The sequence below is a fragment of the Pecten maximus genome, chromosome 4 (assembly GCF_902652985.1).
Source record: "Pecten maximus chromosome 4, xPecMax1.1, whole genome shotgun sequence".
Taxonomy (NCBI): Eukaryota; Metazoa; Mollusca; class Bivalvia; order Pectinida; family Pectinidae; genus Pecten; species Pecten maximus.
This window is the reverse complement of record NC_047018.1, coordinates 17,309,707-17,324,353: the sequence shown is the minus strand read 5'-3', so window position 1 is coordinate 17,324,353 and position 14,647 is coordinate 17,309,707. Positions and strand designations below refer to the sequence as shown.

At 44.6% G+C, this 14,647-nt stretch overlaps 1 protein-coding gene across 1 annotated transcript in view; it reads left to right on the top strand.

Moving 5' to 3' along the window:
- Positions 1-14,647, top strand: part of LOC117325389 (multiple PDZ domain protein-like) — a 227,647-nt gene that overhangs the window by 101,044 nt on the left and 111,956 nt on the right. The window contains 5 exon segments of the mRNA XM_033881561.1: positions 988-1,374; positions 3,302-3,550; positions 4,250-4,813; positions 4,815-4,973; positions 14,021-14,140. Coding sequence (XP_033737452.1) covers positions 988-1,374; positions 3,302-3,550; positions 4,250-4,813; positions 4,815-4,973; positions 14,021-14,140 — 1,479 coding nt within the window.

Genomic DNA, 14,647 nt, shown 5'->3' with positions numbered 1-14,647 from the left:
GATATCCATGTGTGGTGGTTGTATACCTACGTGGATATCCATAAGTGGGGTGGTGGTTGTATACCTACGTGGATATCCATGTGTGGGGTGGTGGTTGTATACCTATGTGGATATCCATGTATGGGGTGGTGGTTGTATACCTACGTGGATATCCATGTGTGGGGTGGTGGTTGTATACCTACTTAGATATCCATGTGTGGGGTGGTGGTTGTATACCTACGTGGATATCCATGTGTGGGGTGGTGGTTGTATACCTACGTGGATATCCATGTGTGGGGTGGTGGTTGTATACCTATGTGGATATCCATGTGTTGGGTGGTTGTATACCTACGTGGATATCCATGTGTGGGGTGGTGGTTGTATACCTACCTAGATATCCATGTGTGGGGTGGTGGTTGTATACCTATGTAGATATCCATGTGTGGGGTGGTGGTTGTATAACTACTTAGATATCCATATGTGAAGTGGTGGTTGTATACCTACTTAGATATCCATGTGTGGGGTGGTGGTTGTATACCTACCTAGATATCCATGTGTGGCGTGGTTCTATATGTCATAGGTTGTGGGTTCTGGCCTTACATAAATGTATAATATGTTAACCATGCTGTGGGTTCTGGCCTTACATAAATGTATAATATGTTAACCATGTCAGGCTATCTGTATACCAAACATTTATGTCAACATGAGATATTTCTCTTGATTTCACTTTTCATGTTATGGTGATAAAATGTTTTTATTAAAATTAGCATTTGTCTTGACCTGGGATCAACTATATCTAGGAAAGACACCCAGATTCACCAATCAATCGGTACTTATACATAGTATGTAAAAAAGTATCATCTGTTTCCCTGATTATTCTTTTTCAACAAAAACAACATTTATTACAAACATCTTTAAATTAGATATCAAATAATGAAGAAAAATGACAGTAAATGACACATTGTTAATTTTTGTAACAAAAAAAAACAATTATTTTTATTGTCTTAGGTGAATGGCAAGAGGCTTTTAGGACTGAACCACAAAGAGGTTGTTGGAATCCTTAAAGAGTTACCCCAGAATGTTCGTCTGGTATGTGCCCGGCGGATACAAAAGAGTTCCAATGATATCTATGCACAGCAGGAGAACCAGTTCCACAGCTCACAGCTCAACTCCGGAGTAAATGAGGTGACACCCATCTCAGACAGGTTGGTGAAGGCCAAGTCTGAGATGGCGCTTGCATCGGTGGACAGTACTCCCATCCAAAACTCCCTCAACAAAATGAAGTCTCGATCACTTGAGCCATTGACTAACCTAGCTATGTGGAGTGGTGAGCCTGTTGTGATCGAGCTGAAGAAAGGCGATAAGGGTCTAGGATTTAGCATTCTGGATTACCAGGTAGTGTTATCACCCCAAAGTTAATAGATAAAATTACTTACAATTTTCAGCAGTTAGAATTTTACCATGGTAATCAACTAATGTATAATCTCAATTATACCGTACTCAGCCGTCAATAAGCCCCTGCCTAGCAATAAGCTAGATATCTAGATATCTATTGTATTTGATTATGCCCAATTAAGCGACTTTCAGATTAATAGATGTCAGATCGGCAATAAGGTGTTTTAACTGTTAGACCTGGTGATGGGCTGGGATTAAAGCTTGAATACCAGGCCAGTTAATTCTTCTGTTAATTAGTGGCAGAGGTGAATAGATACGACGGTGAACCGTGATAACGATAGGTCAATATATAAACCTAATATTGCGGTAAATTTTGCATGTGCCATTTTTAAACAAACATAAGCCCTTTTACACCTGGATTGAATCTTGACAACTGGAGGACAAGTCATATCTGTTTTTAAAGTGGTCGCAGAAATCTGAAGTCTAAAATAAATCATCATTCCTTCAAAGTGATGAAAACACATCGTCTACGTCAGTGAAGATGATACCAGTATTAAAATACGAAACTGTCTGCTACGAAAACTATTCTATGTCATCACGTGATGAATACAAGTTACCTTCCTTCAACTGTTAATTGCATTGTTTACAGTGTCAATTATGGCTAAAGCAAACACTAAAAATACCGATATTATAGCTGGGAATGCCAATAATGCAAAAGATAGCCTTACACACAGATAAACATTACATTAAAACATTCGGCAATAGCATCTCCTATTTTATGTATTTTCCATTTACTGAAAATGTTTGTTGGCATTAAATCTGTTTTGGAACTAGTCCTCCATTCAGTCATAAGCCCTACTAGGAGTGGGGGGCTTATTGCCGATTGAGTATGGTAGAAAGAAGTGGACTACTTAATTGTTGATGGACAATGACAATATATTTGTATCAATATCAGACTCTACCAATATCAATACCAGACTCTACCACTATCAATATCAGACTCTACCACTATCAATACCAGACTCTACCACTATCAATGTCAGACTCTACCACTATCAATACCAGACTCTACCACTATCAATACCAGACTCTACCACTATCAATACCAGACTCTACCACTATCAATACCAGACTCTACCACTATCAATACCAGACTCTACCTCTATCAATACCAGACTCTACCACTATCAATACCAGACTCTACCACTATCAATACCAGACTCTACCACTATCAATACCAGACTCTACCACTATCAATACCAGACTCTACCACTATCAATACCAGACTCTACCACTATCAATACCAGACTCTACCACTATCAATACCAGACTCTACCACTATCAATACCAGACTCTACCACTATCATTACCAGACTCTACCACTATCAATATCAGACTCTACCTCTATCAATACCAGACTCTACCACTATCAATATCAGACTCTACCACTATCAATACCAGACTCTACCACTATCAATACCAGACACTACCACTATCAATATCAGACTCTACCACTATCAATACCAGACTCTACCACTATCAATATCAGACTCTACCACTATCAATACCAGACTCTACCACTATCAATATCAGACTCTACCACTATCAATATCAGACTCTACCTCTATCAATACCAGACTCTACCTCTATCAATACCAGATTCTACCACTATCAATATCAGACTCTACCACTATCAATATCAGACTCTACCACTATCAATACCAGACTCTACCACTATCAATACCAGACTCTACCTCTATCAATACCAGACTCTACCACTATCAATATCAGACTCTACCACTATCAATACCAGACTCTACCACTATCAATATCAGAATGTTATATGGAACATTTAGAAAAATTTTGTTAAAAAAGCATTAAGAGAGCACACATTGAATATGACAGTTGTCTCCCTTGACTTTTGTAGGACCCTGGGAACCCTACTGAGACTGTGATAGTGATTAGAAGTCTTGTACCAGGGGGTGTGGCACAGCAAGATGGCCGCCTTGTGCCAGGTGATCGACTCATATTCGTCAATGAAGACAATCTAGAAAATGCTAATCTGGATGAGGCCGTACAAGCCCTGAAAGGTGCTCCAAAAGGGATTGTACGTATTGGTGTTGCCAAACCCTTGCCATTAGGAAACAATGCATTCCAGCCAACAAACAATAGCCAGGTGTGTATTTGAAATTTGTAAATCAATATTGTTATTGATATATTTCATGTGTTGGTAGATGTCCTTGTTACCTTTTACCTTGAAAACTTGATAACTGAATCCAAATGCTGGCTGATCCCATCATCAGGTAGATCCTCATTCCTCAGATGTTTCGTCTCTTTCCATGACGTCCTCCAGAGGTGTGCCGGCTTGATTGATCAGGCCCAACTGGGAACTGGTCAAATTTTTGTTTATAATTGCTGTGATATGCTATACATGTATGCATTTCTGGAATAAAAAAGTGAGTTAAACAGCCTGAAGTTGACCATTATGGGATTGCATGAAAATAAAACCAAGAGTGCAATTGCAAAAGAAGAAAAAAAGAAAAAGAAAATTGATGGATTTGTGGCATCACAGTAATTTTACTACCCAAACTTTCATGTTACAATTTTCAAGGAAGCACTGTTAAATACACTTATTACTGTATACTCCAAATACGTTCTCTATCCACAAATAAGCTTCCTTCTTCATTTTTGCAGAATCATCCCTTGTAAAATAGTAAGATGACTCTTTTAAAAAGTGCTTTACAAATAAGCCGCTGCCCAAAATTTTAACAGGAACGAAACATATATTTTGTTTTGCTTTAAAAATGTATCAAATTAATGCTGTCTACATTTATTTTAATGTATTTTTTAATTTTTTTTTTTTTTTTCGTTATAGAATGCTACCTTCCCACTGAATCACCACAGTTATCCAGAGGGCGGTTATCACTTTTCGAGTCTTCCCCAGCCTCCACAACATATAGCACACTCTGCCGAAAATTTACAACGACTTCCTGAACATGACAGCTACTCCTTTCCCATGTCCATGCAAGAACAGACAGACTCATTTTCCAGTGGTGAGAGAACAGATGGGCGTAAATCAAATCGTGATAGTTTTTATGAAAGTGATGAGGATCAAGGCATTGTTTCGCCAAATAAGCCTTCCCCCGTTAAACCAGTGACCACACCTCGGACTCATATACATAAAAACATGGCATCTGGTTCCTATGAGAATGATAGTGTAGTGCTTAGTCTACAACAGCAACAGTCAGAAATGTCTGTAGACAGGACGCCTCCGACCCCTCAACCACGAACTGGCCTCCCCGACTATGAAAACTTAATGAAAACAACACAACCAAAAGTGTTGCTTGAACCTGCCAAGTTTACATCAGAAAGTCCACATTCAGCATCTCCTGTGGATTATGAAAATGCCCTGCCGACTTACGAGGAAGCTACAGCAGGTGATCTGGACGATATGTTTACAACAGTTCCTCCTATTCCCGGATGGACCACCCCCTCCCGTGCCACTTCGAACAGAATCTCACACACAGCAATACGTCCAGGAGGAAGTGATTCAAAAGGAGGAGGAGAGGATGGTCAGGTCAAGTCCATTGTCTGATGAGGTAGGTCACATGTCATACAGGTACATGTGTGAAACAGTCTTACAGGTACATGTGTGAAAGTCTTACAGGTACATGTGTGACACAGTCTTACAGGTATTTTCTGCCATACAGGTAATCACTGGTGTAAAATATTCATGCAAGTATTCACAGGTATCAAGCAAATGATTAATACTGGTATTTTATGGGTATATGTATTAAATGATTATATGAGTATTTACAGGTATCAGAGTTATCTAGGTTTTTAGAGGACTTAAACACTAGTACAGTTTTTTTTTAAGGCATCAATCATTCGCACATGGCTAGACAATCCCCAACCTGTCTTTACTGTCACATCGCTAGGCGATCCCTACCCTGTCTTTACCATTGCATTGCTAGGCGATCCCCACCCTGTCTTTACCGTCACATCGCTAGGCGATCCCTACCCTGTCTTTACTGTCACATCGCTAGGCGATCCCTACCCTGTCTTTACCATTGCATTGCTAGGCGATCCCCACCCTGTCTTTACCGTCACATCACTAGGTGATCCCCACCCTGTCTTTACTGTCACATCGCTAGGCGATCCCTACCCTGTCTTTACCATTGCATTGCTAGGCGATCCCCACCCTGTCTTTACCGTCACATCACTAGGCGATCCCCACCCTGTCTTTACCATTGCATCACTAGGCGATCCCCGCCCTGTCTTTACCATTACATCACTAGGCGATCCCCGCCCTGTCTTTACCGTCACATCACTAGGTGATCCCCACCCTGTCTTTACCATCACATCACTAGGTGATCCCCACCCTGTCTTTACCGTCACATCCCTAGGTGATCCCCACCCTGTCTTTACCGTCACATCACTAGGCGATCCCCACCCTGTCTTTACCGTCACATCGCTAGGCGATCCCTACCCTGTCTTTACCGTCACATCACTAGGCGATCCCCACCCTGTCTTTACCATTGCATCACTAGGTGATCCCCACCCTGTCTTTACCATCACATCCCTAGGCGATCCCCGCCCTGTCTTTACCATCACATCACTAGGCGATCCCCACCCTGTCTTTACCATCACATCACTAGGCGATCCCCACCCTGTCTTTACCATCACATCACTAGGCGATCCCCACCCTGTCTTTACCATAACATCACTAGGTGATCCCCGCCCTGTCTTTACCATCACATCACTAGGCCATCCCCACCCTGTCTTTACCATCACATCACTAGGTGATCCCCACCCTGTCTTTACCATTACATCACTAGGTGATCCCCACCCTGTCTTTACCATCACATCGCTAGGCGATCCCCACCCTGTCTTTACCGTCACATCACTAGGTGATCCCCACCCTGTCTTTACCATCACATCACTAGGTGATCCCCACCCTGTCTTTACCATTACATCACTAGGCGATCCCCACCCTGTCTTTACCATCACATCACTAGGCGATCCCCATCCTGTCCTTACCATCACATCACTAGGTGATCCCCACCCTGTCTTTACCATTACATCACTAGGTGATCCCCACCCTGTCTTTACCATTACATCACTAGGTGATCCCCACCCTGTCTTTACCATCACATCACTAGGCGATCCCCATCCTGTCCTTACCATCACATCACTAGGTGATCCCCACCCTGTCTTTACCATTACATCACTAGGTGATCCCCACCCTGTCTTTACCATCACATCGCTAGGCGATCCCCACCCTGTCTTTACCATTACATCACTAGGTGATCCCCACCCTGTCTTTACCATTACATCACTAGGTGATCCCCACCCTGTCTTTACCATTACATCACTAGGCGATCCCCACCCTGTCTTTACCATTACATCACTAGGCGATCCCCATCCTGTCTTTACCATCACATCACTAGGCGATCCCCACCCTGTCTTTACCATTACATCACTAGGTGATCCCCACCCTGTCTTTACCATTACATCACTAGGCGATCCCCACCCTGTCTTTACCATCACATCACTAGGCGATCCCCACCCTGTCTTTACCATCACATCGCTAGGCGATCCCCACCCTGTCTTTACCATTACATCACTAGGTGATCCCCACCCTGTCTTTACCATCACATCACTAGGTGATCCCCACCCTGTCTTTACCGTCACATCGCTAGGCGATCCCCACCCTGTCTTTACCGTCACATCACTAGGCGATCCCCGCCCTGTCTTTACCATTACATCCCTAGGTGATCCCAACTCTGTCCTTACCATCACATCACTAGGTGATCCCCACCCTGTCTTTTCCGTCACATCACTAGGCGATCCCCACCCTGTCTTTACCATTGCATCACTAGGTGATCCCCACCCTGTCTTTACCATCACATCCCTAGGCGATCCCCGCCCTGTCTTTACCATCACATCACTAGGCGATCCCCACCCTGTCTTTACCATCACATCACTAGGCGATCCCCACCCTGTCTTTACCATTACATCACTAGGTGATCCCCACCCTGTCTTTACCATTACATCACTAGGTGATCCCCACCCTGTCTTTACCATTACATCACTAGGTGATCCCCACCCTGTTTTTACTGTCACATCACTAGGTGATCCCCACCCTGTCTTTACTGTCACATCACTAGGTGATCCCCACCCTGTCTTTACCATCACATCCCTAGGCGATCCCCATCCTGTCTTTACCGTCACATCACTAGGTGATCCCCACCCTGTCTTTACCATCACATCCCTAGGCGATCCCCATCCTGTCTTTACCATCACATCACTAGGCGATCCCCACCCTGTCTTTACTGTCACATCACTAGGTGATCCCCACCCTGTCTTTACCATTACATCACTAGGCGATCCCCACCCTGTCTTTACCATTACATCACTAGGCGATCCCCACCCTGTCTTTACCATTACATCACTAGGCGATCCCCACCCTGTCTTTACCATCACATCGCTAGGCGATCCCCACCCTGTCTTTACCATTACATCACTAGGTGATCCCCACCCTGTCTTTACCGTCACATCACTAGGTGATCCCCACCCTGTCTTTACCATCACATCGCTAGGCGATCCCCACCCTGTCTTTACCATTACATCACTAGGTGATCCCCACCCTGTCTTTACCATTACATCACTAGGTGATCCCCGCCCTGTCTTTACCGTCACATCACTAGGTGATCCCCACCCTGTCTTTACAATCACATCGCTAGGCGATCCCCACCCTGTCTTTACCATTACATCACTAGGTGATCCCCACCCTGTCTTTACCATTACATCACTAGGTGATCCCCACCCTGTCTTTACCATTACATCACTAGGCGATCCCCACCCTGTCTTTACCATTACATCACTAGGCGATCCCCACCCTGTCTTTACCATCACATCACTAGGCGATCCCCACCCTGTCTTTACCATCACATCGCTAGGCGATCCCCACCCTGTCTTTACCATTACATCACTAGGTGATCCCCACCCTGTCTTTACCATTACATCACTAGGTGATCCCCACCCTGTCTTTACCATCACATCACTAGGTGATCCCCACCCTGTCTTTACCGTCACATCGCTAGGCGATCCCCACCCTGTCTTTACCGTCACATCACTAGGCGATCCCCGCCCTGTCTTTACCATTACATCCCTAGGTGATCCCAACTCTGTCCTTACCATCACATCACTAGGCGATCCCCACCCTGTCTTTACCATCACATCACTAGGCGATCCCCACCCTGTCTTTACCATTACATCACTAGGTGATCCCCACCCTGTCTTTACCATCACATCACTAGGTGATCCCCACCCTGTCTTTACCATTACATCACTAGGCGATCCCCACCCTGTCTTTACCATCATATCGCTAGGCGATCCCCACCCTGTCTTTACCATTACATCGCTAGGCCATCCCCACCCTGTCTTTACCGTCACATCACTAGGCGATCCCCACCCTGTCTTTACCATTGCATCACTAGGTGATCCCCACCCTGTCTTTACCATCACATCCCTAGGCGATCCCCGCCCTGTCTTTACCATCACATCACTAGGCGATCCCCACCCTGTCTTTACCATCACATCACTAGGTGATCCCTACCCTGTCTTTACCATTACATCACTAGGTGATCCCCACCCTGTCTTTACCATTACATCACTAGGTGATCCCCACCCTGTTTTTACTGTCATATCACTAGGTGATCCCCACCCTGTCTTTACTGTCACATCACTAGGTGATCCCCACCCTGTCTTTACCATCACATCCCTGGGCGATCCCCATCCTGTCTTTACCGTCACATCACTAGGTGATCCCCACCCTGTCTTTACCATCACATCCCTAGGCGATCCCCATCCTGTCTTTACCATCACATCACTAGGCGATCCCCACCCTGTCTTTACTGTCACATCACTAGGTGATCCCCACCCTGTCTTTACCATCACATCACTAGGCCATCCCCACCCTGTCTTTACCATTACATCATTAGGCGATCCGCACCCTGTCTTTACCATCACATCACTAGGTGATCCCCACCCTGTCTTTACCATCACATCACTAGGCGATCCCCACCCTGTCTTTACCATTACATCACTAGGTGATCCCCACCCTGTCTTTACCATTACATCACTAGGCGATCCCCACCCTGTCTTTACCGTCACATCACTAGGCGATCCCCATCCTGTCTTTACCATCACATCACTAGGTGATCCCCAACCTGTCTTTACCATAACATCACTAGGCGATCCCCATCCTGTCCTTACCATCACATCGCTAGGCGATCCCCACCCTGTCTTTACCATTACATCACTAGGCGATCCCCACCCTGTCTTTACCATTACATCACTAGGCGATCCCCACCCTGTCTTTACCATTACATCACTAGGTGATCCCCACCCTGTCTTTACCATTACATCACTAGGCGATCCCCACCCTGTCTTTACCATCACATCCCTAGGCGATCCCCACCCTGTCTTTACCATCACATCACTAGGCCATCCCCACCCTGTCTTTACCATTACATCACTAGGCCATCCCCACCCTGTCTTTACCATTACATGGCTAGACGATCCCCACCCTGTCTTTACCATCACATCACTAGGCTATCCCCACCCTGTCTTTACCATTACATCACTAGGTGATCCCCACCCTGTCTTTACCATCACATCACTAGGCGATCCCCACCCTGTCTTTACCATTACATCACTAGGCCATCCCCACCTTGTCTTTACCATCACATCACTAGGCGATCCCCACCCTGTCTTTACCATCACATCACTAGGCGATCCCCACCCTGTCTTTACCATCACATCACTAGGCGATCCCCACCCTGTCTTTACCATCACATAGCTAGGGGATCCCCGCCCTGTCTTTACCATCACATAGCTAGGTGATCCCCACCCTGTCTTTACCATCACATCACTAGGCGATCCCCACCCTGTCTTTACCATTACATCACTAGGCGATCCCCACCCTGTCTTTACCATTACATCACTAGGTGATCCCCACCCTGTCTTTACCGTCACATCACTAGGCGATCCCCATCCTGTCCTTATCGTCACATCACTAGGCGATCCCCACCCTGTCTTTACCGTCACATCACTAGGCGATCCCCACCCTGTCTTTACCGTCACATCACTAGGCGATCCCCACCCTGTCTTTACCATCACATCACTAGGCCATCCCCACCCTGTCTTTACCATTACATCCCTGGGCGATCCCCATCCTGTCTTTACCGTCACATCACTAGGTGATCCCCACCCTGTCTTTACCATCACATCCCTAGGCGATCCCCATCCTGTCTTTACCATCACATCACTAGGCGATCCCCACCCTGTCTTTACTGTCACATCACTAGGTGATCCCCACCCTGTCTTTACCATCACATCACTAGGCCATCCCCACCCTGTCTTTACCATTACATCATTAGGCGATCCGCACCCTGTCTTTACCATCACATCACTAGGTGATCCCCACCCTGTCTTTACCATCACATCACTAGGTGATCCCCATCCTGTCTTTACCATCACATAGCTAGGTGATCCCCACCCTGTCTTTACCATCACATCACTAGGCGATCCCCACCCTGTCTTTACCATTACATCACTAGGCTATCCCCACCCTGTCTTTACCATCACATCACTAGGCTATCCCCACCCTGTCTTTACCATCACATCACTAGGCTATCCCCACCCTGTCTTTACCATTACATCACTAGGCGATCCCCACCCTGTCTTTACCATCACATCACTAGGCGATCCCCACCCTGTCTTTACCATCACATAGCTAGGGGATCCCCGCCCTGTCTTTACCATCACATAGCTAGGTGATCCCCACCCTGTCTTTACCATCACATCACTAGGCGATCCCCACCCTGTCTTTACCATTACATCACTAGGCGATCCCCACCCTGTCTTTACCATTACATCACTAGGTGATCCCCACCCTGTCTTTACCGTCACATCACTAGGCGATCCCCATCCTGTCCTTATCGTCACATCACTAGGCGATCCCCACCCTGTCTTTACCGTCACATCACTAGGCGATCCCCACCCTGTCTTTACCGTCACATCACTAGGCGATCCCCACCCTGTCTTTACCATTACATCACTAGGCTATCCCCACCCTGTCTTTACCATTACATCACTAGGCGATCCCCACCCTGTCTTTACCGTCACATCACTAGGCGATCCCCACCCTGTCTTTACCGTCACATCACTAGGCGATCCCCACCCTGTCTTTACCATTACATCACTAGGCGATCCCCACCCTGTCTTTACCATTACATCACTAGGCGATCCCCATCCTGTCCTTATCGTCACATCACTAGGCGATCCCCACCCTGTCTTTACCGTCACATCACTAGGCGATCCCCACCCTGTCTTTACCGTCACATCACTAGGTGATCCCCACCCTGTCTTTGCCATCACATCACTAGGCTATCCCCACCCTGTCTTTACCATTACATCACTAGGCGATCCCCACCCTGTCTTTACCATCACATCACTAGGCGATCCCCACCCTGTCTTTACCATCACATAGCTAGGGGATCCCCGCCCTGTCTTTACCATCACATAGCTAGGTGATCCCCACCCTGTCTTTACCATCACATCACTAGGCGATCCCCACCCTGTCTTTACCATTACATCACTAGGCGATCCCCACCCTGTCTTTACCATTACATCACTAGGTGATCCCCACCCTGTCTTTACCGTCACATCACTAGGCGATCCCCATCCTGTCCTTATCGTCACATCACTAGGCGATCCCCACCCTGTCTTTACCGTCACATCACTAGGCGATCCCCACCCTGTCTTTACCGTCACATCACTAGGCGATCCCCACCCTGTCTTTACCATCACATCACTAGGCCATCCCCGCCCTGTCTTTACCATCACATCACTAGGCGATCCCCACCCTGTCTTTACCATTACATCACTAGGCGATCCCCGCCCTGTCTTTACCATCACATCACTAGGCGATCCCCGCCCTGTCCTTACCATCACATCACTAGGCCATCCCCGCCCTGTCTTTACCATCACATCACTAGGCCATCCCCGCCCTGTCCTCATCATGTTTTGTGTGGAAATGCTGCTTTTAATCTCAGATTTTTATCTGGGTGCCTGGGGTTACATTTTAACACTGATAACAAGTCAGCAGTGTTTTTAGTTTGTGTCTGATGTTTAATGCATGGCCGTGTTTATATTTGAAGCAGCGACACATTTTGGCGTGTTATGTTATTAATATTGTAACAATTTTGTTGCATGGTTTTGGTATCTGTTTGGCACAAGGAATTGTTTTAAACATGATCATCTGTTTATTCTTGTATAAGATTTGATTAAATTTGAAAATTCAAGCTAGCCACTGTGCCAAACATTTAAAAAGAAAAATGAATTTAATAAAATTAAAACTTCTTTTCCTCTTCAAAAAGGACAAAAGTAAAAAAGAATTTGATTAATATGTTGCACTGTACCAGTATCATTTAAATTGTTCCCTTAATCATTGCGGACTATGTATGCTACATTAGACTTATTTATACAGGTAAAATCACAGCTGTAATCAATAAAATCATTAAGTAGTCATATGTGACAATAATTTAAACATTTGCATTCAATTGAAGAAACTGTCAGAAGAATTGAACAACAGAAGTATTTTTCAATGTAACAAAATAAACATGGCTACCATAACATAGCTAGTTCTAAAACTTCTGGCCACAGATTCTTGTTGTGAAATGAACAGATAGCAGATAAGTGATGGATAATTTTCTTGTCCCACAGATGACATTTCCCTGTCACTACAGTAATTACTAATATCTAAAGTTTCTGTGATGTCTACTCTATACAATTATATATATTTCTTTTTTAGTAAAAATGAAAGACAAAATTTTATTTTCTTAATGCATCACTTACCATATGGCATCTTGGTGTGTATTTAAAAATGTTTAATTCTTTATTCCGTCAGACCAATAAGGTAATTTGAGGTTCTTTATGATGAAAATTACTGCACAAAAACAATTTGTTATTAGAATGTTGTCGCGCTAATTAAATCTCCCCCTTTGATCAATCCCTTGTGGGAGATCTCCCACTTTAGCATCTAGAAGGTGGCCAATCAGAGAGTACAGCATGTCACATTTATGTGACCAATCAGAGAGTACAGCATGTCACATTTATGTGACCAATCAGAGAGTACAGCATGTCACATTTATGTGACCAATCAGACACATTTAAGTGACCAATCAGAGAGTACAGCATGTCACATTTAAGTGACCAATCAGAGAGTAAAGTATGTCACATTTAAGTGACCAATCAGAGAGTAAAGTATGTCACATTTAAGTGACCAATCAGACACATTTAAGTGACCAATCAGAGAGTACAGCATGTCACATTTAAGTGACCAATCAGAGAGTACAGTATGTCACATTTAAGTGACCAATCAGAGAGTACAGTATGTCACATTTAAGTGACCAAACAGCCAGTTTGTTGTATTTAAGTGTTTGTGTTTTGTATTTGTGTAGCTTGAGACTGTTTTCTTCTAATTTTGCATTTGTGATGTTTTGAGATGTTTTGAGTTTTCATATGCTAGCCGCTTTTGATGTGATGTGATGAATGTATTGCCGATTTTGTTCGCCAGCCTGTGATAAGTGCAACGCCCCCAAGTGACAAAAAGGCGTCCTCACCCAAGCGGACACCTCCCCCGATCCCTCCTAAACCAACTCCACCCAAAGCTCTGCTGATACAAGTCAAGCCGAAGGTAACAATTAATGCAAGCTGGACACACATATTCTGCATCTTCTGCATGCACAGATTTAAGTTGTTGGGCTGTTTAATATTAACCCGACTTACAATACCTAACAGTAGGAAATATTACTCTCAGCAGTCACTTCCTGTCATATAACTAACAATATATGCAAAAGCTTGCTGCAGATTTTCAAAATGGTATTTCAATTTGAAATATTTCTTTCTGGATCCCATTTTCATTCAAAAGTTCTCTGCCACTATATCTCATAATCACCTTTACAATTTGATGTGTCCCTTGTGTACTGACAATGCTGAGACATGGTGACAGTATACACAGTATAACAAGGTTTCCCTGTAATTCCTTAGTTGTAGACTTAGATAAGTCTGGGTATTTTTCAGTAGAACTAAGCAGTTCATTGTGAGTACAATGGAATGGATAACTGCAGCATATGACAAAATTGTGTTGACTTTTAAACCACCTTCTGGTTATGGAGGCGTTTACGCCTTCCATATTGCAATC